The sequence below is a fragment of the Culex quinquefasciatus genome, chromosome 3, assembly GCF_015732765.1.
Source record: "Culex quinquefasciatus strain JHB chromosome 3, VPISU_Cqui_1.0_pri_paternal, whole genome shotgun sequence".
Classification (NCBI taxonomy): Eukaryota; Metazoa; Arthropoda; class Insecta; order Diptera; family Culicidae; genus Culex; species Culex quinquefasciatus.
The window spans coordinates 5420407-5446869 of record NC_051863.1 but is presented as its reverse complement, the minus strand read 5'-3'; the positions used below and the strand labels follow the sequence as shown (position 1 = coordinate 5446869).

The 26463-nt window shown below is 34.8% G+C and overlaps 2 protein-coding genes across 2 annotated transcripts in view; one reads left to right on the top strand and one right to left on the bottom strand.

Annotated features, from left to right (window-relative positions):
• Nucleotides 1-26463, bottom strand: part of LOC6046262 (microtubule-associated protein futsch) — a 155926-nt gene that overhangs the window by 61061 nt on the left and 68402 nt on the right. The window contains exon 2 of the mRNA XM_038262464.1: nt 15497-15595. Within this exon, the coding sequence (XP_038118392.1) occupies nt 15497-15595 (99 nt within the window). The remainder of the gene's footprint in view (nt 1-15496; nt 15596-26463) is intronic.
• On the top strand, nt 8443-19510 carry LOC119769562. The gene is made up of 2 exons (XM_038262466.1): nt 8443-8517; nt 19054-19510. Exons 1-2 carry the CDS (start codon nt 8460-8462, stop codon nt 19482-19484), a joined length of 489 nt encoding a protein of 162 aa, XP_038118394.1. The 5' UTR covers nt 8443-8459; the 3' UTR covers nt 19485-19510.

Sequence of the window (26463 nt, the reverse complement as noted above, 5' to 3'; positions counted from 1 at the left end):
GAAGGGCGTAAGTGTTTTAAATATTTTTGTATTTCGTAATTTAAAAATTGCTGTATCTCGAAGCCGTTGCATCGTTTCAAAAAGTCCGAAAAAAATACACTGAAAGAAAAAAACACTCCACTTTTATGAGATTTTTTGATTTTTAAGTTTAAAAGTCAAATTTGAGAGTGAGCCCACGATTTTTTTTTCGTTCAAAATTTTTGTGAAAATTGCCTAAGATGTTACAAAAAGACTCACGAAAAATGCAGGATGGAGCAACTCACCTAAAAAAATACAAAAATTATTTACTGAAACTGTTTTTTTCAAAAGTGCTCTCAACATCAAAATTTTCAAAATCCGAACACGAGAGTCGATTCTCTAGACAATTTTACATAAAAGTCTTCATATTGACCATTGTCCGAAGTCCAATCCTTGTGAAGTTACATCGGTTTTAAAAATAAAAATGTTTAAAAAGAAGGTTTTTTGATGGTTTTTCGTAATTTCTATATGACAGACTTGATTTTTCAGTCTCGAAAATATTATTACCGGAAAGCTTGTCCAATTTTCCATAAGTTTGTTTTTGACCACATTTCAATTGGATGTATGGGCTTACAGATATAAACTAATTTACTATCCAGGTTACTATACTACACTGAAAAATATTATGTTTTCAGTTATGAGCAATGTAATGCAAATTTCAAACTAAACCAAACCATTGCCGAAAAACAGCCTTTCAAAAATAAAAAAAAAACACTTCACTGCTGCTCTAATCTAGTCCGTCCCGTATGTTTTTTTTTTTGTCAAAAATGAGATAAACTTAACAAAAGTCTTGTTTTTACATATTCTTTTAGCCTATTGAATAAACAAGTAATGTTTGTTCTTAAAATTCCAAAATAAATATTACTTCCGTACTGTCCTATATGAGCAGTTCTCTACGGAATCGGTCTTTTTTCTTTAATTTTAATTTTTGTATTTTTTAATCCGGCTGAAACTTTATTGGTGCCTTCGGTATGCCCAAAGAAGCCATTTTGCATCATTAGTTTGTCCATATAATTTTCCATACAAATTTGGCAGCTGTCCATACAAAAATGATATGTGAAAATTCAAAAATCTGTATCTTTTGAAGGAATTTTTTGATTGATTTGGTGTCTTCGGCAAAGTTGTAGGTATGGATATGGACTACACTGAATAAAAATGATACACGGTAAAAAAAATTTGGTGATTTTTTTTTAATTTTTTGTCACTAGAACTTGATTTGCAAAAAAAAACACTATTTTTAATTTTTTTTATTTTTTGATATTCTAGAGGACATGAAATGCCAACTTTTCAGAAATTTCCAGAATGGGCAAAAAATTTTTGACCGAATATTGGTCTGAAAATTTTTTCAAATTCATTTTTCGATGTAAAATCACATTTGCAAACAAAAAGTACTGTAGTGAATTTTCGATAAAGTGCACCGTTTTCAAGTTATAACCCTTTTTAGGTAATTTTTTTCGAAAAAAGTCGCAGTTTTTCATTTTTTTTAATTAGTGCCCATGTTTGCCACCTTTGAAAAAAATAATTTTGGAAAGCTGAGAAAATTCTCTATATTTTGCTTATTTGAACTTTGTTGATACGACCCATAGTTGCTGAGATATTGCCATGCAAAGGTTAAAAAACAGAAAAATTGATGTTTTCTAGTCTCACCCAAACAATTCACCATTTTCGAATATCGATATCTCAGCAACTATAAGTTCGATTTACAATGTTAACACATGCAACATTCGTGAAATTTTCTAATATTTTCGAAAAAAATATTTTCAAAAATTTAAAATCAAGACTAACATTTTAAACGGGCCAAATATTCAATATTACGCCCATTTTAAATGTTAGTCTTGATTTAAAAATTTTGAAAATATTGTATTCGAAAAGATCGGAAAATTTTACGAATGTTTCATGTTTTCACATTGTAAATCGAATTTATAGTTGCTGAGATATCGACATTAGAAAATGGTGGGTTGTTTGGGTGGGACTTAGAAAACATCAATTTTCCTGTTTTTAAACCTTTGCATGGCAATATCTCAGCAACTATGGGTCGTATCAACAAAGATCAAAAAAGCAAAATATAGAGAATTTTCTCAGCTTTTCAAAAATATTTTTTTCAAAGGTGCCCACCATGGGCACTAATTTAAAAAAAATGAAAAACTGCGACTTTTTTCAAAAAAGTTACCTAAAAAGGGTTATAACTAGAAAACGGTGCACTTTATCAAAAATTCACTAAAGTACTTTTTGATTGCAAATGTGATTTTACATCGAAAAATGAAGTTGAAAAATTTTTGCGACCAATATTCGATTTTTGAAAAAATCTGTATTGATTCAAAAAATCATAACTCGGCCAAAGATTTTTTGCCCATTCTGGAAATTTCTGAAAAGTTGGCATTTCATGTCCTCTAAAACATATCAAAAAATAAAAAAATTAAAGATAGCGTTTTTTTTTGCTAATCAAGTTTTAGTTACAAAAAGTTAAATTAAAAATCACAAAATTATTTTTACCGTGTATCATTTTTTTTCAGTGTTGTTCGTATCCATACCTACAACTTTGCCCAAGACACCAAAGCGATCAAAAAATTCCTTCAAAAGATACAGATTTTTGAATTTTCACATATCATTTTTGTATGGACAGCTTGTGTGGAAAATTATATGGACAAACTAATGATGCAAAATGGCTTCTTTGGGCATACCGAAGGCACCAAAAAAGTTTCAGCTGGATTAAAAAAAATTCAAAAAAAATCGAATGACCGAAATCTCAGAGAATTGCTCATATGCAAAATAAAAGCAAATCAGTCCCTCATCCAGAAATGTCGTCTTTAAGAATACGTTAAGCTTGACAATATCATTATCTGGTCTGAACGCGCCAAAATCAGGTCTTAACAGATTTTGTGAGCCAGTGCAGATTATGCTCTAGTACAGCAGCACAAAACAGAGAGCATAACACATACAACATCAAAAAACAGAACATCCAGTGAGTGCCTGGAGTTCTGAGACTCAAATTAAGTAGCTTTGACCAGCAGAAACCGACTAGCGGTTGGTCATTGCTCTGCGAACCGTACTACTGACCAGTTCAGACATTATCAGACGCAGATTAGCTAAGATTAAGTGTTTACAGTCCACTTTTAGTTCGTCCAATAACTGACCGCGAATAAATCTGACGACATTGAGAATAAATGTTTTTTGTACAACTCGCGAGTTCTGATTTGTTAACGAAGATCCGATTTTGCAAGGCACCGGGAATCTGACGCTAGTATGTGTGCAAACATGGTCATTTCTGAAGAAATATTTGAATTAGTGCGTCCATCCCGGGAATTCCCGGGACAAAATTCCCGGGATTTTTCCCAAACCGGGATATCCCGAATCCCGGGATTTTTCATAATTTGTCCCGGGAATTCCCGAAATTAAAAAAAAAAAACAATTTTTAGTCTGGAAATTTAGATTTAGTTGTGGAAATAGATGAACAGTTGAATACCTCATAATAGATAATAATTTTAATGCATTTTAACTTGTATTCGGCATATATCAGCATGATTTGGTAATTAGGGAAAACTGTTGAAATTTTAGTTTACCGATCTGCAAAATGCCTAGCGCTTTAAAAAAAGATTGAAATACCCAGGTATATTTATGATTTAAAATAAAAATCAAATCAAATTATTTTTCATCAAACAGAGCCAGGAGGAATTACGACACTTATTTAGCCATTTTTTGCATGATGTTTTGAATAACTTTGGTTAAAACAGGAACAGAACAAAACAGTTTCACAGAACACCGATTTTTAAATTTTTTGCTTTAAAATCTACTTATCTATCCAGACTGTATTCCTGTTTTTTCCTAGTAACTTAAAGATAATTTTTAAAATATGTTTTTCTGCAAAAGTTTTTTTTGTTGTAAAAGTTGAACTTTTCAATACAAGCATCAATAAGCAAATTTTATATTTTTTGTAATTTTAACGGTGTATTTATTTACTTATGGAGAAAAAAATCAATTCAAAAGTCGCTAATTCAAATTCAAAACTTATCAAAACTTATCTAAAATTTTACATTGACTGTTGTCATTTTATTTGTTGTCGCCTCTTGTCTTTTTTTTTAAATATATTTTCAAATAATTTTTTTAAGCTGTTCTGATCATGTCATATAAAAAAGAAATATATTTAAGCTTAAAAAACATAACAAATATAATAAAAACATAGATTTTATGACTGTTTCATAAATTTCCCGGGATCCCGTGAATTCCCGGGATTCCAAAAATATTTTTCCCGTTTCCCGGGAAATTCAAAACCCGGGAAATTTGGACGCCCTAATTTGAATATATTTCAAAACGAAATAATCCAATGCTTGTGCGCTATTTCTCTTTTGCAAGGGAAAACCGTGGAGGGACAAAATAAAATGCTTACCGTGTGGCTAATATCTACAGCTACACCATACAATTAGTTCTATTTTGTCTTGAATGCATAGGCTTGATTCTGGTTCTGGAAGAGATTCCACCTCCGACAAGAGGAGTTTTTTTTTTAAATTAATTTCAAGAGTTTAGGAGTTGTGACTTGCATTCATATGTCATTTGCCTCTGCAGTATTTTAACAATTTCTGGTTTGTTGTCATATTTTGATATCTGAGAATTCAAAATCTGATATAAACAAATTTTTATCATTTGGTGATCATTATTACTTGGAAAACTACTAAAACAAACCTGGAAATGACAGTTGATGGTTAAAACACCCTTAAATTGTATATTCTTTTTCTTTCATGGTAAACAAGGGTATCTTTTTACATTTTGAAATCACCGTTTTTTAAATTTCACTTTAAAATGTAAAAAACTAATTTTGCTATCATAAAATCAAAAAATTAAAACTAAAACAAGTGAAGATCAGTTTTCCGCAGAACAAAAAAAGTCACTCATCTTGAAACACGTCTATCAAACCTCCTCAGCGAAAGGTGATCAATCACTCTTCCAGGAGAAACCAAAACGGGAAAATAAGACTTTTTCCCACCTTCGCATGTGTCGTCACCGCACAACACTTTTAGCCTACCCATTTATGGTAAGCCTCTCTCACCAAAGCATGTATTGCGCAGCTTGAGAAAAGAAGAAAACACGACAAAAACTGACCTAAGAAAATCATTAGTCGCTTCAGTGAGGCATATAAATTGATTTTCCTCTTCATGTTTTTGCTCATGTTTTATTTTCCAGTGCCTTTGTGGCGCGCTCGAGACTTTCCACCCACAACCCCACCCCCACAGAGGACATTATTCATCTTTTGTGTCGAGTTACCGTGGTCTGCCGGCTCCTCCGTATTCTTCGACAAGGACCTCCACAACAGAAAACAACAAATCGTTATTGGAGAGGAAAAAGAGGGCCCCTTTTGTAGATATGGCGTCTTCGTTGTCTTCGAGAGTGTTTTGCGTGTGTCCAGCAACAAATTGTACTGGCGATGCTGCTGCTGGTTGACGAAGTTAGGCAAACCTCCGAACATGGACAGATGGTACAGCAGCAGCAGGACACCCACCCAGCTGCACAGTAAAAAAAACTCATGGTTGTATTACATGAGGACAAATTTGCTGTCAGGAAAACTATGTAAATTTACATGTTTTTGTCTGTAATTGCCGATGGTAAAATTCAACCATTCAAAATTGAATTTTTTTTTTCTAGTGTAGCCAAAAATCTCTACCATCACAGACGAAACGGGGCACTTTATGAGAGGCCCGAGGGCACTTCTGGCAAGTATCAGCAATTTTCCTTTTGTTGGCCGGTATGTTGGCGAGGAATTTTGCATAATATGACAAAATTGAACTTATTGTCTCTGGCTTTGCTTGTTCAAATTGTGCCTGTGGCTTGTTCTCTATTACAACGAGCAATTTAAAAAAAAACTTTTCAACATTTGTCAAACCTTGAATAAACATACCAACAACAAATTGGACCGACAAATTTCCCTCAATGTGACGAATAAAAAGCTCCCCCAACGAATACCTTTTCGTGAGCTTTACTGTGCGGAAAATCCACACCTTTTCACACCAGCACAGAACAGAGCAAAATCAAACAGTGGCGTCGCCGTAAAAGCCCAAAAGCAAATAAAAAAGAAGTCGGAAATAGAAGCCAAAATATTTATACATATTTTGCCAGCGAGGGGGAGGTGCGTGTGGCCTTAAGGTTAAACCGGGCATAAATCACACTCTCTGCCAAGGTTGTCTTGTTTGGCCGCAGACGGTGGCCATGGAAGAGAGGTGGGGGAACTGCTAGGTGGATCGATATTGAAATATTTGCCATTCTGCTGGAAGCATGGCATAAAAGAAGGAAATTTTCCGAAAAGGGAAATTTCGCGAATAATCCCCACACTTATGTGGGTGGGTAATTGGATGGGGATAGGGTGGTACCATCCAGCAGTATGAAACGCCACTTTTGCGTCACGCGAAACCCAATCATGCTAATTGCTAAAATTAGACAGATGAAATTAATGTTGCTAGTGACGGGGACGAAGACGACTTGCGCGGGGCTTGAAATGATTGAGGGTGCGCTATTTCCGTGGAACTTTTGCATGACACGCCTATTATAGGCAAAGCTGGAATTGACAGTGAAGAGGCAGTTATTTGAATGCCTCATTAAATTCTGGATGATTCTCATTTTTAAAATTCAAATTGCGTTACTAAAATTTTTATGGCAAAAGATGGCATTTACAGTCGACTCTCTGGTTGTCAATATCCAAGGGACCGTCGAGGAATAGAATCATCAGTTTACAGAACGATGCAAAATGAAGACTCGATTGAAAATATTTTTTTCTTGTTACCCAGCTATGGGAGAGAATCATGGCAACGTCCATCAAACAAAAACAACCTAATGTCAAACACCCTTCAAAGCTTCATTTCGCCAAGAAAAATGTCTATGCAAGCCATGAGAAAGTGAAATTATTGACAACCGGAAGAGATTTTCAAAGCAAACAGAATTCAAGGGATCGTCGAGGAAGAGATCCTTCAAGCAAGGGAAAATATCGAGGAATGAAGTTAATTGAAGTATGCAGATTGAAGGGACTGAAGAATTCATCGATAGATGGAGAATTATTGATATCGAGAAGATCGACAGCCAGAGAGTCGACTGTATTATCAAATATCACAAATTAAAGCCAAAGAGCAATTCTCTACGAAACCGGCAAATTTTGAGCATTTTTTTGTTTTTTTATTTGGCTCAAACTTTGTGAGGGCCTTCCCTATGACCAAAGAAGCCATGTTGTGTCAATGGTTTGTCCATACAAGTCTCCAAGAAATTCCTCCATTTATTACTTGAATCAAAGTAGCCCGAACAAAAATCAATAATCTTCGAAAATGAAACTTTTGTTGCTGTCATTTCTGTTATTTTACAATCTTGAAGCTTCCTATGAAACTCTTTTGAAACGAACCGTCCGAATTGTGAAAAATTCGTCAACAAACTATACGGCAGAGGATGTTGAACGGCAGGGCCTGTACGGTGGAGTCACGGCCTTTCCCAGCGAGTTTCCTTTCCTGGTGTCACTCCAATACTATTCGGAGCAACACGATAAACTGCACCACTTTTGCTCGGGATGCTTGCTGAACGATCGCTGGGTAATTACTGCGGCAAGATGCTCGATCGATGGGATGAAGATTTTTCTCGTTGCTGGGGAGTTTCACTTGGAAAAGCAGGACTCAACGGAACAGATAATTTCGGTGAATCGATTTTTAAAATATCCTGATTTTGAGAAGGGAGGTGGATTTGCTGATTTGGCTTTAGCCAGTCCGGATTACCCGTTCCAACTGAGCAGTCAAGTGTCTCCAATTGCTCTAGCTGGATTTGAAAGAAGTTTGAAGATTGGAGATCTCGTAGCATTACCAGGCTGGGGAAGCATTTCAACAACTTCAACTGTTTTGATGGTAAGTTTTTAACTAATCAAAATCAGCTGCAAAATTTAAAAATATCTTACAGAAGGTGTTCCTTCCTGTAGCATCATGCCCGGAATCGACTCCCTTAAAAACGGTCTGCATTCTCGAATCCAACGATCAAGACTACGACGACCTCGAGCGAAGCTTCTGCTCGGTAGACCTGGGATCCCCCGCCCTAAAGATCGACCCCTCGTCCAAGGAGGTCACTCTGGTTGGCCTCGTCTCGATGGCACCACGTGACTGCTTCAACCCAACCGAACCACTGATATTGACGGACGTCACCGGTTTCGAACCTTGGATCGCCCAGACGACGTCACCTCGCATCACCGACTGGAGACGGTTTAGGGCCAGAAGTGAGCAGAATATCGCGAACGTGACCAAGCTGAGCGCGACACTCTTGGCGGTTTGGACGTTGTTTGGGCTTTGCGTGATTGGAAAGGGAGTTTTATCTTGAGGTTTCGCCTTGGGCGCACGTGCTTTGGCACTTTGTAAACAAATTTGAAAAGTTGACCGATATTGGTCTGACTTTTGAATTAGTGTAGTACTTCTATTGTCGGTGAATGGTTCGAAATGAAGAAAGTAAATCCAGTTTTTGCTGTAGCTTTTTTGGTAGTTCTGATAACGACAGGTAAGTGTCAAATTGTAATTTAATAGGTACAGTGAAACAATGTCAACATTCTCAGCATTATCAGGAAAAAAGACAGCTTGATCCCGCTAAGTATTTCATAGAAATCTTGACAAATTGTTGTTATTAGATCAAATTATTGATTCCCTAGATCTAAAAACTCAAAAATAAAATTTTTTCCTATGAAAAACAAAAAAAAACTAATGAAATAAATTTAAGCTGAACAATTCATAATTTCAATGTTCTTATTTTTCCACTCAATGAATATATAAGATCATTTTGGCTGATCAATGCTTTTAGACAATTTAGACCGTCGATAAATAAGACAAGAAAGAACAAATCAATATTTTCATGAAATCTAAAATGTTTGGTTAATTTTTGGCAGCAGTATAACTGTGTTGAAAAAGGTATTATTTATATTTGTTATTTCTGCTTCATTTTTTTTACGAAATTTGATATTTGTTTGTTTTTGACTTGAACCGCTAAAAAAATATTTCAGAAAAAAATCTGACTTCTTGTTTTTTTCACAAGAATATGACATTTTTAAACATTTGCTGACACCCTAAGCAACATTTTTAAACCAACTAGCCACCATCTAGTTTTATTGAGGCTTTTTGGTAGCATCTTGGTTGCTTAATAGTTTTATTTCGGCATTTATCGCAACCATAAGCAAGTGCTAATTAATAGGTTTTAACAAGGTTTAATGCCTCGAACATAAAATCAGGTGACAATAAAAGCCAATTGGCTTTAAATAAGGTTTTATGAAAGTTTTAAGAGAGTCTTGAAATCCCGATGGCAAGATGCGATGCCAAACAGTTTTATCGCATTCTTTTTTAAAGCCAAGGGTGTGGTCAGCTGTCAAGTGCCTTTAGGCATGCAAAATGCTTACTTAAAACCACAAGCTCCTAAAAAAGCATTTATCGCGACCAAAATAGCATTGCATAAATATGGCGCTCAATGCGTGGTCTGATTGAATGTGATTGACCGCCATCTTAGCAGAAAAAATAATAAAACAATACATTTGTTTTAAATTTGATGAAAACACACATTTATGCTGATTTTCGGACATAATAAGCATAGCCATAGAAGTCAAAAAAAAAATGATAATTTTTTCGATGAATTGCAATAACACTATTTTTCCATGTAAAACTTTAATTACAAAAGAATTATTTTTCATGAAGCGAGTTGATTGTTTGGCTCCTTTTCAACTGCTGACTAGGTTTTAAAAAGTTTGTTAAAATTCAGTTGCAAAGCCTTGTACTCGTATGAAGGTTTTATAAATAGGCCGTGACAACCTTTTGCGGAGGTCTTTTTGGGTTTTAAGAGGGATTTATCGGGTTTCTGGGGAGGCTTTTGCGACTAAGTGGTTTTAATGTTGGTTTCGGCTGATAAGTTTTATAGCGGTTGTGACGGCTACGATAAAGCCAAAACTGTTACTTGGGACGTGACTGGATCCAAAACATTAATAAATATGTATTTATTTAAATTTCAGTAGAACGTTTATTTATACTATTATTTAGTTGGAATGTTGTACCTAGTAAGCATATTGGAGTATTTTTTAATTTTTTTTCACTAATATTTTAGTGAGACTTTCAATCTTTTTTAACATCTTTTAAGAGTTTCATGACATTTTATTAAATTCTGTTATACTTTAAAATTGTTGTTTATTTTGATTTCGATAGGATTTTTGTGATTTTTTTTTTCAAACAAAACAATTCATTATTCTCCTATAAAGTTTTAGTGATTTTTTTCATTCTTTCAAAATTGATCAGTTTTTTTTTCTGTTGGTTTGTGACTAATAGACTAGCTTTTTACAAATTTTTCGAGTATTTCGTTCATTCTTGTCCAATTTGTTCATTCATCGTTATCAACATCAACATCAAGAGATTTTCAAACCAGAATCGAAAACTGTTCGGAAAATTAAACTACCAAAAAAAAATATTTCCCAATTCTTTTTGGAAAATAGAATTCTGTAAGTGAGCAATCAGCATTTTATAGAGAGGTTGGTAAAAATATTAATGGATGCTTCTTCCCTTTTATACTATCTAGATAGGAATCTCAGCAAAATGAATACAATGGAGCACAACAGCCTCAAAATAACGATTGTCGACCGCAGATTAATGACGTCAATCTTTTTAGATTATTGCCGCAACGAAAATAACAAAATCCTAAAAAGTGTCCTCGCTGGACAACCTCCAACATTCAGCACGAAGACATTTTTAGCCATTTTGGGTTCGATCCATGAATACGAAAGTGAACTAAATTCTATAAATTCCCCACCGAAGAATTGAAAACGAGGTGGGGAGGGGGAAAGGGGAAGTTATTTTCCATGTTCGACAACAGCAAAAACGACTCTCAATAGAGCGATTGGGTTGCGTGGGATTTTGCCGTCATGGGGAAAAAGTGAAAAAAGAAAAGGTTTTCCTTCCCGTTCAAAACAGGCAAACATTTTTCCCAGGCCAGACGGGAGCGCCCGCCATTCGGAAATGCCATTAGACGACGAACCTTTTTCAATCGATCCGAGAGGGCCCTCCGAAAATTGGCTTTTTGCAGGTGTGTGCTGGCTTTGCGAAAGGGCCTATCGCACCGGCTAATGCCATTATTGGGTTCGAACTAATGGACCCAAACAACAAAAGTCGGCTCTCCTTGTTGCGTAACAAGCGGCCACTTTGGCGTGACCCGCGTTGGAAGCACTCTCGCAGGGCTGGATTTCGCAATTTGGGCCCCGTTAATGAAACGTTTACTTATTCAACAAATGTTTTATTCCCAAATTTGCCGAATTCTTTTGAGAAAACGGATTACCGTGTTTATTCGAGTCTTTCAATGCTCATAGTTAATTTCCAAATTAATGAGAATGCTTCAAGGTAATATAAACTCTTCTAAAGAATCGCACCGAAGGCGAAAGGTAATGGAGCATTTTTTAACTCTCACTCTCTCACTAAAAAAACAGCCGGAAAATGGTGCTGTAAATTCATTAGGAACGCGCAAACGTCTAGGAACTTTTCCAACTCACCCTCGCTTATCGCAGGCCGTTGGTCTCAGGTTAAAATATTTTCGCAAGGTTTACGAGCTTGGGCCGTTTTACGGACCCAATTTCGCTGAGTGTGCAAATTTTTGACGCCGTCGACGGGCCGGTGGGCTTCTTGAGAATCGTCGTCGTTTTTTTACTCTTTTCAAGATACGGAAGGAATGTTTATGGAGATGGAATTGAAAGACTTTTGGTATGGTTATTTCGCGAGATTTTTTACGTAAATGTTGAGTTGAAAGTTTGAATTCCCGCCTTATCCACTGAGCTTCTATCGGATGGTGAAGTAAAACGTCGGTCCCGGTTTCTCCTGTCTCGTCAGAGGCGCTGGAGCAGAAATCCCACGTTAGAGGAAGGCCATGCCCCGGGGGGCGTAGTGCCAATAGTTTCGTTTTTTTTTTGAGTTGAATAACGCCAAAAAAAGTAAGTTTATTTTGTCATTTGAATACTCTTACAAAAAAAAACTATAAAAACAAAATACTAAATGTTTAGAAAGAAGTATCATAAAAAAGTATGACTACAGAAGTACTGCTACAAAAATCTATCAAAAAATCATGACAACCAATGTGATTTCAATTTATCTCTCCTTCCCCATAAGTTATTGTGATACCTTATTTAGAATTAGTGATGGGAAAAGGGGGGAGAGGGAAAAATAAAAAAAAATCTTTATTTATAATAAATATTCCGATTATCATCCGATTTTGTCAGATATTAGTTTATTTTTAAATCGAGTAGTTTTTATATTTTTTAACAACGTTTTTGTAATTTTTTGATAACTCTAAGCATAAGTATATCTATAACATAATCTTAATCTTATTCTTATTCGATTTCGCCAACATTTTTCCATGGCCATGTATTATTCTCGATAGTTTTTTTTTTCAAAAAGGCTGGTGCAAATTTTATTTGAAGTTCATTTTTAAAAAAAGTTTTTTTTCGCTAAAATTTTTGTTTTCGTGAAATCTTACATTTTTTTATTTTTTTGCTCCTCCCAGCCAGAGCCGAAGAACAAAAACTTTGAAAAATATTTGCATCGGCATACGTGTTTTAAACACCTACATTCTATTTTTAGATATTTTACATATACATTTCGAAAAGTGATCAGAAATATCAGAAATGTATTTTTAAAGATTTTTTCAAATAATTTACAGTTTTAATAAATTACTTTGTTTTAGATATTTTTTTATTTTTAGAATTATTACAGTTTAATGATTTATAACAATTGTCAAGATTTTTTAAATAACGGAACGGAACGGAATCGACGTAACACCTTATAATGTGGCCCTCTTAAACCTTGCGGTTTCGTCAACGGATCCACAGGCGTGTATCGTTCTTTTTGCGACAAGACTCCGCCTCCCGGGTCTCCTAAGTGTGAAGGTATGGGCACGGGGAGAGGGCACCGAATACCTATATTTACACTTAGAATTTTTTTTTGCGTCCGCCCCGGGATTCGAACCGGCGACCTCTGGATTGTGAGTCCAGTGCGCGGTACGATTGATCCACACAGGCAGACAAATTTTTAAATACCTGGAAATTTTAGAATTTTCTAATTTGTTTAGATTTTTTATGTTTTTGGCTTGTTATTTCAATATTTATATTTTTTTATTTTTTGACCCCCCCACCTTCCCCCTCGACCGCGGCCAGAGCCGAACTTTGAAAAATATTTGCATTGGCCTAAGTTCCAAAAACGATGTTTTGAACCATCTGCCATATTACATTATAACATTTCAAAACACTTTGTTGCGGCGTATCTTCGATCGAGCGGACTGTAAAACTCGCGGATTTCGGGATGCCTTTCCGGACAATTAAAACACGGTGAAGTTTCACTAAAACTACGAAAACTTTCTCTTATTCCGATTCTATTTACAGAGTTAGATATTCTTCCGTCGCGATGCTCCTCGTCGTCGCGCCGTTGTTTTTAGTTCTGTCAGGTTGGCAGCGCCGTTCTGTCAGTGGTGCAGGGGTGGGGTTGCGCACACTGGTTTGAAACTGCCTATTTCTTGGTCAAACTTCGGCGTTGGCCGATCACACTTTTTAGGAACAATCAGATTGCAGATTGCAAAATTCTTAGAAAAAAGAAGAAGATTATAGAGTTGTGCCTAGCATCGTAAATATAAAGCGACTTTCTCCAAAAACAATTTACCTGGTTGGTTTTGGTAGCACAAAAATCAATAATTTGAAAACTAGTCTGTAATTTTTGAATAGTCTTAAAAATCATTTGCCCAGCATCAGACTAAAACATTTTTTTTAAAGTAAATTCAGGCCTGAGAGTGTTTCGGTTTTAACAAAACATCGTAATCAATTCAGTTATCTGAGTAGGTGTTTTCCATCATGAAAAAAGGAATTAAATCCAGAAAATTTGGTGAAAGACACATTTTATTTTACAAAATTGGATACACTGCTTATATTAAACCAAAACTGAAACATTTTTCATGGAACTTGTGCTGCAAACTGTTCTTTACAATGTGATTAATTCCCAAATGTTTTTTTTAATGTAATGGTGTGATATGGCAGAGGATTGTGTTTTTTTAAATAAAATAATGTTTGAGGCCAGTTGGGTTTAAATAGCTTTTTTAAAAAAAATCACTGAATTTTAAACTAAGCATTGTTTATCGCTAAAATTTGTATTTTAATGACGAATTGTACATAAACAGATTTTTATAATTTTAAAGAAAGTTCAAAATCTGGTGAATTTGGTTCGGAAACTTTCTATTGTTGGTCAAATATTGGTCAAATATGTATTTTAGAGTCTCTTAAGGCATATTCATAATTTTTGATAATGGATATTTAGATGAGCCCATCGATTTTGAGCAACTTTTCCGTAGAAGTATCACTAAAAATCGAAAAAAAATCTTCCTTCGACGAAATATTTTGGCATAACCCGCAATATTTACGGAAAGAACCCTTCTTTTATAGTTCCAAACTTCAAACCTGCCGAATTTTTCATCCTAATGTTCTCCAAAAACATACACCGTAATTTGACAGCTGTTCAATATTTTTTTATTTTACTTTTGGGTTTTGTTACTAAATTTATTTTCCAGGGACTAAATGGTACTCATATGTTTTGTCACCAATTTTCTCAGCACTGTTTGAACGAATTTTAGGTGAGAAACTTTTATTCGTAAGGCTGGTTACAAATTTTATTTAATGTTTTTGTGCCGACCGGAAATAGATTGCAAACCCAATGCAACTCAGAGCATTGAACATGATTGAAATAAGAAGACCGAATTTTGCATGTTAACAAATTATATTCAAAACGGAACAAAATGATTAAGTTACGGTCACTAGCATAAGAACTCCATAATAAATGTGGTACAAATTTGTCATCCATGTCTATTTCACTCATCTCAGCCAAATCCCAGCAGGCCCGGCGTTCTTTTCGACAGACTCAACTCCGTGTCGTCCTGCGTGAATGATGGATGCTGTGCTGTTCGTTCACCAAACCATGCAAATTAATTTCCCTGATTTATTGTGTGGAACTCGTTGCCGTTCTCACGAAGGGCAAACTTTTCCCAGCAATTAATTACTGGTAGCTTGAGGTGTGGTGCTACGCCCCGTCGCACACGCAAAGTATTGACACACACACACACACACACTGTGGGAAAAGTTTCCACTCGCTTCAGTTTTATTTGTAAAGACTCTTACTAAATAGATTTTCGCGGGATATTTTAACGCGAAAATTGCGCATTTCAATAAAAGATTAGTTTGGCGCTCCGTTTGAAGGGGATTAGGCTTCCCATCCCAAACCGCAATTAAGATTCAAAGATAACCAAAAACCCCGACGGCTTAGGACACACAAGTTGATCCCGTCGACCTTTTTCTTAATTGATCGCGATGAGGTCAAGGAACAGGATAAAAGCGTTTTGTAATTCCTTTTTGGGGATGATTACGAAAGGCGGCGTCATAATCAGGCGAACAAGAACGTCTCCCCCCTTCTGAAAAGTGCTTTCAAAAACTTACCGTGCTTGCCTTCCTCGCCCTCGAGGGCCTGCAGCGTGATGGTATGCAGTTCCTCCTCCAGGTCGACGTGACAGTCCGACACGTCCCATGACAGGAAGCCTGAGGAGGTGAAAAAACAAACACAAATAAGAAAAGAAAAGTTGTGTTATCGGTGATTTTACTGTCGTTGTTGTTGTTTTTGTTGCTTTACGGACAAGTCAGTTAGTTTAGCTTGCGTGCCAAAAGTTGCGTTCCGGTTGCTTGGATGGACTGGTTGGGTGGAATTTACAATATGGAAAAAGTTGGAACCCGATGGACTTTGTAGGAATCGACCGGTGGGAATTGGGTGGGAACGTTCATCATGATGAGTTAATAATGAATATGGTATACGGAATAGTTGGTGTTTTGATTTGGTTGGTTGAAGAAAAGTATCACTTTGGTTCAATTGATTTGGAGTCAATATAACACATGAAATATCATCAAAATAATATTCTAACTTTGGTTTTGTGTTTACTTATCTCATCTTGATTGCTGAGTAGCATAGATTTCAATGTAAAACAAATTAAACGTCTGTGATTTTTTTATTGCTCTTCCAAGTAGAAGACTAAATCTCATATTTTTTTCATTGTTAATTATTTGCAACCATAAATGCGATTTTGTTGAAATTTTTTGATCTTTGAGAAAGAAAAAAAAATGCATAGATAGTAGGATATGGTGACCATTAGAAAAAAAGTGAAACAATATTAGCAAATCTGAAATGGTTCTGAAATCTCGAAAATCTCTGGATGAAATATTTGAACAAACCCTTATCCATATGTAAACAATGCCCGGATCCAATATCCGACTTATGGTTGGATAGTGTCTGAAAGTTTGAAGATCTGGCAAACCTGTCTCTAGTTATGATGTACTTTCTAAAGAATTAATAATTCAGATGAAAATTATTCCTGACAATTTGATTTATGAGATCCATTTTCAGTAATTAGTGAGAAAGGCACCAATCACGCAGGTGGATTAACCCTTGTCCTGATTTTTTTTAAATATTTTCTTTGATAATGATAACAAAATCTTGTTTTTTTAAAAAGGTCCTTAAACCAAATTTTAATTTTTTGCTTTTTTGGTGTTTTTTGATAGGCGGTTTCAAAAACACCCAAAAATCAAAAACTAGAAATTTCTAAATAAAAATAAAACTCTAGAAATCATTTTAATGACCTTACGAAAATTATAGGCTACTTTTGGAAATTTTGATTTTAAGGTCAACAAGCTATAGTTTTTTTTTGTAAAAATTTGAGTGATTTTCACAAAAAAAATTGCATTTTTTCAAAAGCCGACAGCTTGGCCACAGATTACTCTGTGGTTTGGCCACCATTTTTTGGAACCTTAATGTTAAAATAAGAAATATTTTTAAAAATTTACAATCTTCCCGAACAATGTTTTTGTTTCAAGATTTTGAGATCGATTTTTCACAAATATTTTTTGCTATCTTCTTAAAAAAAAATAAGTTTTATTGGAAAATGAATAGAAATACTTACTTTTTTTTCTTTGCAAGACTGTGTGCTGTGTCTAAGCAACTGCTTGACCGGTTTTGAAAGTTCAAAAACTAAATTTATATAGAAATTTCTAAGCAATTCGAAAAAGTATTTTTAGTAATGGAAATTCGTTTACCCTTATTAGGCTTTAATTGGTTATAAGTTAATAATGCTGCATACATACAAAAAATTTGATATACTTTTTGATTGCAACTTTTGCGTAATTCATTTTTTTATGAATGATATACAACAATGAGGATTTTTTAAGTTTTCCTATATTTCCCTGATTTTCTTACAGACAATTCCAGCTCAAGGTACAGATTTTTGAATCTTTACATACTATTTTTGCATGCTGCCAAATGATTATATGAAAAAATTAATGGACCTAACAATGATAAAAATTGCTATCTTGGCCATTAGGACGGTCCCACAAAGTGTCAGGGACATAAAAAATCAATAATATCTTCCGATTTCTAGGAGATCTATCCTATTGTAAACTATAAGTTAAGATTTAAAAAATATGGATTTTTTTTTATTTAATTAAAGCATGTTCCAAAAAAATGGCATTTTGTAAAAAAAAGTCAGTATTGCACACTTAAAACTCTAATGTAGTGAAAATCTATAAACAGTTTTGCGTCGTTTGTTGTCCATATATCAAATTCACAAAAATGTATTTTTGTATTCATCACTGCTATCTGCTAAGGAGGCCATTCATAATCAAGTGGACAAAAATTTGCAATTTGAACGAGAAATGTGCCTTAAAACCTATAATCCAAATTTGAACCTTAATTTTATAATTTATATAGATATATACTCAAAAAGTTTGACTAATGCAAAAGTAATGGATTGTTAAATATTAATGTTTTGATGATTTTAAGATCATTGAGATATTGTTTTTTGTCCCGCCCGTGTGGATCAATCGGACCGCGCACTGGACTCACAATCCAGAGGTTGCTGGTTCGAATCCCGCGGCGGGCGCTCTCAAAATTCTAAGTGTAAATATCCGGTATCCGGCGTCGTCGCTCCGTGCCGTACACAAACACTTAGGAGCCCAGGGCGGCGAAGTCCTTGTAGTTAAAAGGAAGACACTAGTGGTTGGTACTAGCAATGGTGGCCGACAGCTATAAAGTCAACTTCGTTTCGAGATTTTGTTTTTAGGTATAATATATTTAGGCTCATGCAGAAAAAAAAAAATGCAGTTTACAGTGTGTGCGATGGAAAAAATAGGGTCAATCGCCCTGTGTAAATTTTTATGTATAACGGTAAAAAACACGATTAAAAACCATTTCTGATTCATTTTAATGCAAAAAAATTACAACACTGAAATAAAAAAAATAGTACCAAATTCCTTTGGAATTTTGCCTCTTTTTCTTATTTAGTAATCAGGTTTTTTGGATTACTTAATGAGGAAAGGAGCCAAAATTCCTAGAATTTAGGTATTTGGTACTTTTTTTTCAGTGAAGATAACATTTTATCGATGCATTCACTATGGTCCCCTTGGACCAAGCTGTCAAGTACACAGAAAAAAATGATAATAGTATTCATCAGTAAATGACGACATATTTAGTATCAAAAAAAAAAAAAAAAAAATAAAATATTACCTCAGAAAATTTTGAATTTTCATCAATTTTTAATGAAAATTCATCAGGTTCCCAATTTTACACATTTTTTATAAAAAATTGCTCAAAATAGAGGTAATATTCAACCTAGGGCCGCGAAGTTATTTTTTTTTAAATTGACTTAAAAATCCATTTTAAATCCTTTGCGGTCGTACAAAGTGCGTTGTACTCAGAAAAATAAGCTTTATCGTCGTGAACAGTAAAATCACAAATTTAAGCTTGACTTTAGGACCCAATTGATCCAAAATTCTCTGGTTTACGATAGTTTCTGAACGAGTTTGCACTCCCAGCCATTATCGAGAAATGCTTTTATTCTTAATTGTTCAACTCGGCGTCACTAATGCGAGATAATGGCATCACTTCTATTCACTGAATAATAAACTAAACAAACATTTGATTGCAATTTCCATTTTACCTCTCTCCCTCGATGTAGGCTCAACCGTCGCACTCCACTGCCAGCACTGTCTGTTCGAGGGCTGTGATGGCGCCGCCGCCGCCAGCCAGGAGGAGCAAATCGAGTGCAACGTGCACACCGTCAACCGGCTGTACCACCATCTGGCAGCACTGGCCAACCTCGAGGGACTACTTTCGGCACCGGGTCCGCAGGACTTTGCGTGCTTCCAGGTGGTGATTTCGGACGGGGCCAAGAACGGAACCGTCAAGAGTTGCGCCTTTGCCGAGTCGGACATTTGCAGCGCGTGGAAGCCGGCCATCCGCGTCGAGTCGTGCCAGGTTTGGAATGGTTCGACGCAGACCACTGCTCATAGCTTGGCCGGGTTGCCAGCTGGTGGGGCGGTGGGACGACTTTATTGGATTGTCGCACTGCCGTTGATTGCCCTCAAAATTGGATCAATAAAGCTGTGAAACTTTGCGACCTGCCGCCGACGAAATTACAGTGTTATTAAAAATGATTCAATTAAAATGTAATTCGCTTTCGATCGAAAGTTTCTCTTTCGCGGTTGGTCGCACTGGGCTGGAAGAAAGGTGTATCGATTTTTATTTTGTTTCTGTTCGAAATGTTTATTGCTGCGGTTGGGGATCAATTATGAATCGGCGCCGGACGCGAAAATTGGGTGCAAACGATGGCCGGGAATGACTGTTTTTCTGTTTTGCGAGCCCCGTTGTTTGCCCACCTCTAAATGGGATTGGTATTTGGTATTGATTCAGCCCAATTGGTTTGTCAACCAATGCTGGCAAGTAATGCATTTTTAATGTGGTTTCGCCGGGTTGATTGGATGGCTTTGGGGACGTTATTTTTCGTTGGTTTTCATCTTATTTGCATTCTTAAATATTGATTTTTGATTTTAAAACATAATACAATTTTTTACATACTTGGTCCTGGAACAGTTGTTTCAACATCGATGTGCAATGTTTTTTCTTCAACCTTCCATTGTTTGTCTAGTGCTAATTAATCAATCGTGAAAGCACTCTTCAACGTTACCGATTCAACTTCACATCCAGCAATGAGTTAAATCGATACAATGAATCGTCGATTCCCGGGTGTTCCGAGTGACCTTCAACTTGATTCAACAGCGTGGAGCCTTTATCTTCACCACGTGGACCGTGCTCCTCTGTGCTAAAGTAAACCTAAAGTTCCAGGAAAAAAAAATAAACAAAGCAAACATCGTCTCGTTCTCTTAGAACTGCCTCAAACCAGGACTCATCTGCTGCAACTGCAGTAGGCGATGCACCACCATCCGCCGTGCCACGAGGATGATGAACTGGGTTAACAAGCGGTGGAGCACACACACACGTCCGAAAAAGCCCCGCCGGATGTTGAAACAGAAATATTGTACCAGGGCAGGCAGGATATGGGTTGTTTGCCATGGTATGCACTGGTTTTGCATACATCCAGGAGGGTCTCTCCAACGAGGGATACCGGACGAACGCGAAATTCCAAATATGCAGATTTCACCGACAGACCGACCGTCGTAAATCATGAGTGCGAACACTTTACTGGGCGTTTGGCGGATTTTAAGCACGTCCCAGAACACGGAGCGACACTTAAATAATATTTTACTTCAATATTCATTATGGTGTTCACAAAAAAATGAAAACAAAAATCAGGTGACTTAACGAGGTTTTATCTTAAAAACATGGATTGAGATTTTTTTTTCTTTTGTTCGTAAGGTCACTTTGAACATGTTTTGTTCTCCAAAAAAACTAAATACATTTCTATTTTTAGGTATACATTTATTCTTTTTTCATTTGTAGTATTTTTATTTTCATATGGGCCTTTTCAAACATTTTACAAAGTTTATGTAGCCCCTTCAAAATAAATAATTTAGAAAAATCAGGGGACAATCTTTATTCAAAGTTCTCAAAAATGTCAATGGAACTAGAAGTGCTATCCACTGAAAACAATTCAAAACGCCTTTCCTGCGTTGATAATCTATTTTTATCAGATTTGGGCAAGCTTAAAAAGGTATATTAGAAACAAACAACAAAATTAAAAATTGATATTACAATCCAAACTAATCGTTTACAAATATTTTTATTGGCCTTAGTGTTTTTCTTTCCAATTTTCTTTACAATCCATTTTGAAGATTGAAAATTGGTTGAAAATTATTTTTTTGCGAACTGTCAAGCTCGCAATGCGGTTTTCTAAAAAGCAATTATCTACAAAATTAGCAATCATTCAAATTTTAATTTTGTTATTTATTCAACTGGAAGAAGCTATTTTGCATATTCAGTTTATTTATATAATTTTCCAGACAAATTTGGTAGCTTTCCATTCAAAAGTGGTTCATGAAAAATCAAAAATCTGTATGTCTTGAAAGAATTTTTGATCGATTTTTTTTGGATCGGCACTACAACGAACACCGACTGCACGGAAAAAAATGATACACATTTTGTCACTTATGATAGTTATGATTATTTTCCTAAAATAGTAGTTTATGCAACAAGTTGCAAATCTTGATTTTTTCAACACATTTATCCATCGAGGTTCACCGACGAGTGCTGAAAAAAAATCTTGCAACGAGTTCCTTACACATTTTTTTTTGTAATTCTGAAAATCATCCTTTGAATAGAATTGTAAGTAAAATGTCAAATGGTACAGATTATTGAATTTTTATATACCACTGTTGTATGCAAAGCAATCAATTTGTAAGGAAAATGGTATGTACAAACCGATTAAGTTTGACAGTTCGCCACAATTCAATGTTCAACCAATGTTTGACCTACAAAAAGCATTGTAAAGACTCAGGCAGATGTCGTTCTAGAACTGGCAGAAAAAGAAAGTAGTTTCACGACGGAATTGCAAAAAAAAGACTATTTTCCGTTTTCTATGTTATAAAGGACATAAAATCTTTTGAGTCATCTTTTGAGAAAGTATCAAAAAAATCTTTAACCAAGTAATTTTTTTTTGTGAAATTGTGATTTTTCTAAAATTCTGAATTGAACATCAGAAAAGTAGTTTATGCAACAAGTTGCAAAAAGAGGATTTTTTCAGCACGAGTCGTACATTTATCCATCGAGGTTCACCGAGTTAGGGAAATACGAAGAGTGCTGAAAAAATCAAGTTTTGCAACGAGTTCCATACAACATTTTTTGCAATTCCAAAAAACACACACTGAGTGAAATTTTATGTCAAATTTTTATGTATTTTGTCAATAAATCGTTTAAATCAAAAAATTTTGAACAGTGTTACTTTTCGAAACAAGTGCTGAAAAGTTCAACTTTTCAGCACCCATTTGAGTGCTGAAAAGTAGAACTTTTCAGCATTTATTTTGAAAAGTGTTGCTATTCGATTCTGTTATTTTTGGTACAGAAAAGTAGGCTATTTTGTCGTTCAGAATGACAGGAAAAGTAAGTAGTTTCACGACGGAATTGCAAAAAATAATGTTTTGCTCTCATTTTGTAATGTAAATCATATTTGCAATCTAAAAGTACCTTAGTAAATCACAATTTATCGTTTATTTTCAAATAGTTCCCGTGTTTGCCTAACCAAAAAAAAAAAAAATAATAATAATTTCGAAAAACTGAAAAAAATCATTCATTTTGATTTTTTTAACTTTGTTGAAAGGTTGATACACCTTTTGATTGCTGAGATACGGCCATGCAAATTAAAAAAAAAAAAAAGTGAGATTTTCTCAGAGTTGCCCAATTAGCCAATTGATCACCGATATCTCGGGAACTAATGGTCCGAGTTGCAATGTTGAAAAATGAATGTTTTGTAAAATTTCCTGCGTTTTTCAATTAAAAATATTTTGAAATTTCAGCATCAAGTATAACATTTTTAACGGGCTAAAAAAAAATACATTTTCAAATGATGAAAAAAGTATATTTTTGGGACTTTAGTTTTTTTTTCGTGTTTCATATTAGTTGGTTTTGTCGCAAATCGACTTTTTTGTATTTTTTGAATTTGATGAAACTTTGTACATAATTTTTGCATAATTTTTTTTCATACAGGTCCCCTTACAGATTTGGGGGCTGGTCAAACGAATGGGTCTGAAATTCTGAATCTTAAAAAAAGGATTTTCTGGTCATTTTTGGTGTCTTCGGTAAAGTTATTAGTTATGATTAGGACCTACCAGAAAAAAAATGGTACAGAAAACCACTTTTTTACGCGGTACGTTACGATTTTTTCTTCTATTTTGTCGATTTCTATGGAACGACGCAACATTTTTGCAATCTTTTAAAATCAATTTGTAGGGTTTGTTCAGTTCTACATAACGCCTTTTGAAGCTTGCAGAAATATTGTATGGCTTTAGAGAAATCGACGAAATAAAAAGCGTAACGCCACCGCGTAAAAAGAGATTTCTTTGTACACGGAAAAATGATGGATTTCTTTTACAACTTAAATTCACTAAAAATTTAATTTTAAAAGCAATTATTTTTTAAATTTAATTCATTTATTATATTTTATTTATTTAAATTTAAGGATTTTTTAAATGTTTTACGGGACTTAAACAGAAATCTTTTTGAGGCATAGTTTAGGAGATATGAGAACAATGCTCTCAGATTTCGGTCATTCGATTTTTTTTGTCTTTTTTAATCTGACTGAAACTTTTGTAGTGCCCGGTATGCCCAAAGAAGCCATTTTGCATAATTATTTTGTCCATTTAATTTTCCATACAAATTTGGCAGCTTCATTTCATTTAAGAAAATTCAAAAATCTGTATCTTTTGAAGGAATTTTATGATCGATTTGGTGTCTTCGGCAAAGTTTTAAATATGGATAAGGACTACACTGAAAAAAAATGATACATGGTATTAATGGTCCGATTTACAATGTGAAAACATAAACCATTCGTGAAATTTTCCGATCTTTTCGAAAACATTTTTTTAAATAAAGACTAACATTTCAAAAAGGCGTAATATTGAATGTTTGACTCTTTGGAAATGTTAGTCTTGATTTGAAAAAAATTAAATATTGTTTGACAATATTGTTCTCGAAGCGATCGGAAAATTTCACTAATGTTTCATTTTTTAACATTGTAAATCGGACCATTAGTTGATGAGATATCGACAATAGAAAATGGTGGGTTGTTTTGGTGAGACTTAGAAAACGTAAATTTTCCTGTTGTTAAACCGTTCAAACCAGAAAAACAAAATATAGAGCATTTTCTCAGCTTTTCAAAAATATTTTTTACGAAAGCAATTTCCAAAAATTAATAACTGCGACTATTTTCAAAAAAGTCACCTAACAATGGATTTAATATGAAACGTTACTTAATCCACCTTAAGGTGGTTGGTGCCTTCCTCGCATTCATGTTGTATTTTAGGTGGTATTTACAAATTAATTTTAGAGTTGTTTTATTTTTCTTAATTTTTCTTTCATTTGTTTTTTTTTAAATTATTGATTTTACTTGAACAGCAATTTTCAATCCTTTTTTTACCAACTCTTCAAAAAAAGGTGAAAAGTCTCATGAGTTATATATTTCAGTAAAAAGTTCGTGTAAATCTTTGTCGAGACAAAATGATGCAGCAACATAATACAGATTTTTTCAAGAAGAGACGCAGACACTGCTTAAGCGATGTGGCAACCGGGCGATACGCATGCAAGGGGGTGTGGCTGCCGATCCCTCGCGTGGTCAAAAAGTCAAAAAAGCAAAAAGACCCGGCCTTTGAGGTTATGCAAAAATCACCCTTTTTGTAGTTACAAAAAAACTTTTTCTTGGCATAACTTTAAAAGTACTTCACTAAACAGAATAGAATTTAATAGGGTCTTAGGGGACCCCAAAACGAACAGATTAAGGCGAATCTGGCAAAAATCGGTACAGCCAGTTCTGAGATAATCGTGTGGAAAAAAATCGTGTCTACACACATCCCCACAGACATTTGTTCAGAATTTGATTCTGAGTCGATAGGTATACGTGAAGGTATACTAGGAGTCGTATTTAAGAAGTTCATTTTTCGAGTGATTTCATAGCCTTGCCTCAGTGAGATGAGGAAGGCAAAACGGTGCACTTTATTAAAATTTCACTGAAGCACTTTTTATTGCAAATTTGATTTTACATAGCAAAATGAAGTTGAAAAATTTTTGCGACAGATATTTCGATTTAAAAAAAAATCAGTATTGATTAAAAAATTTATAACTCGGTCAAAGATTTTTTGCACAACCTGGAAAATTCTGAAAAGTTGGCATTTGATGTCCCCTAATGTAAAAAATGTTTTTTTTTGCAATTTTGTATGTCCAGGTTTTCGATAATTTCCAAAAACACGAAATATGTAGTAAGGAGACTTCACACTAATGATACAAAATTGCTTCTTTTGACAAAATGATGCATGGACAAAGTTTCATCCAGATCAAAGAATGATTTTTTTAAATCGGGTAAACCTTTTTTTGTACGGATAGCCGCTAAATTTGTATGGAAAATGATATGGAAAAACTGATGCCTTAAAAATCTGAATTCTTTCACATCATCTAAATTTCATTTCACAAGCCGCCCGAGGTTGAAGAAAAAAATACGCAAAAGTTTTTTTTATGCCTCCAATTTTTCGCACAACCGAACCAAAACCGGTAAGAGTGGGGTGAAAAAAGAAGTAGCATTTAAAAATAGATTCCAATTATGGAATCTGCACTAGGGGGCTGGCTGTAGTGCCGTTCAGTGTGATGACGGATGATAAATTTAATTAATTTTTCGTTGCCATTACAGGGTTTGAAGAGGGGTGTGGCACCGCCCAGGAAGTTCTTATCTGTTCCCCAGTGTTGATGTAATAATGTTAGCTGGAAAAAGCTGTGAAATTGAGGTTGGTGGAATTTTTTTATATTTTTATAACTTGTGATTAAGGTGAAGCCGTTGATCATTTTCGAAGAAAATTGATCATCACTATAAAATATTCTGTATTAAATTCAATTTAACAAATTTCAGCACCAAAAGGAATCAGCATCTGCTGATTGTTGCCTTCTTGAAGCCACTGAAAGAATTTTTGATATAATCAAATGTGCTTCAGAATTTATACAATTTTGTGGCACAGTCATTGACGTCCTAGTTGGCAATCATTGATTAATGACGATTTCCATAACTTTACAAGGAATGGGATAATCGTTACCAAAAGGAATCAGCATGTGTACCCAAGTAACAAGCAAAATGCTTCTACTTCTTAGCAGGTTTTATAAAAGATTTAAAATTTGCTACTCGGTGTTGTGATGATATTGAACAAAACTTTCAAGATTTACGATAGAAATCTCTTAAAAGTATCTTCAAGAGCACTTTAGAAGCATGACACATAGTTTTATGTCACTCTTCGTTGTTTGACTTGAAGTTATCCCAGAGAGGTTATTTTTAAGACCATTTTACATTGCCAATACTGCCTTAAAACTGAACTAAAACTTCTCCGCATAATTCAAGAGTCTTTCAACTTGATCTGTCAAATAACTGAATATTCGTACAGTC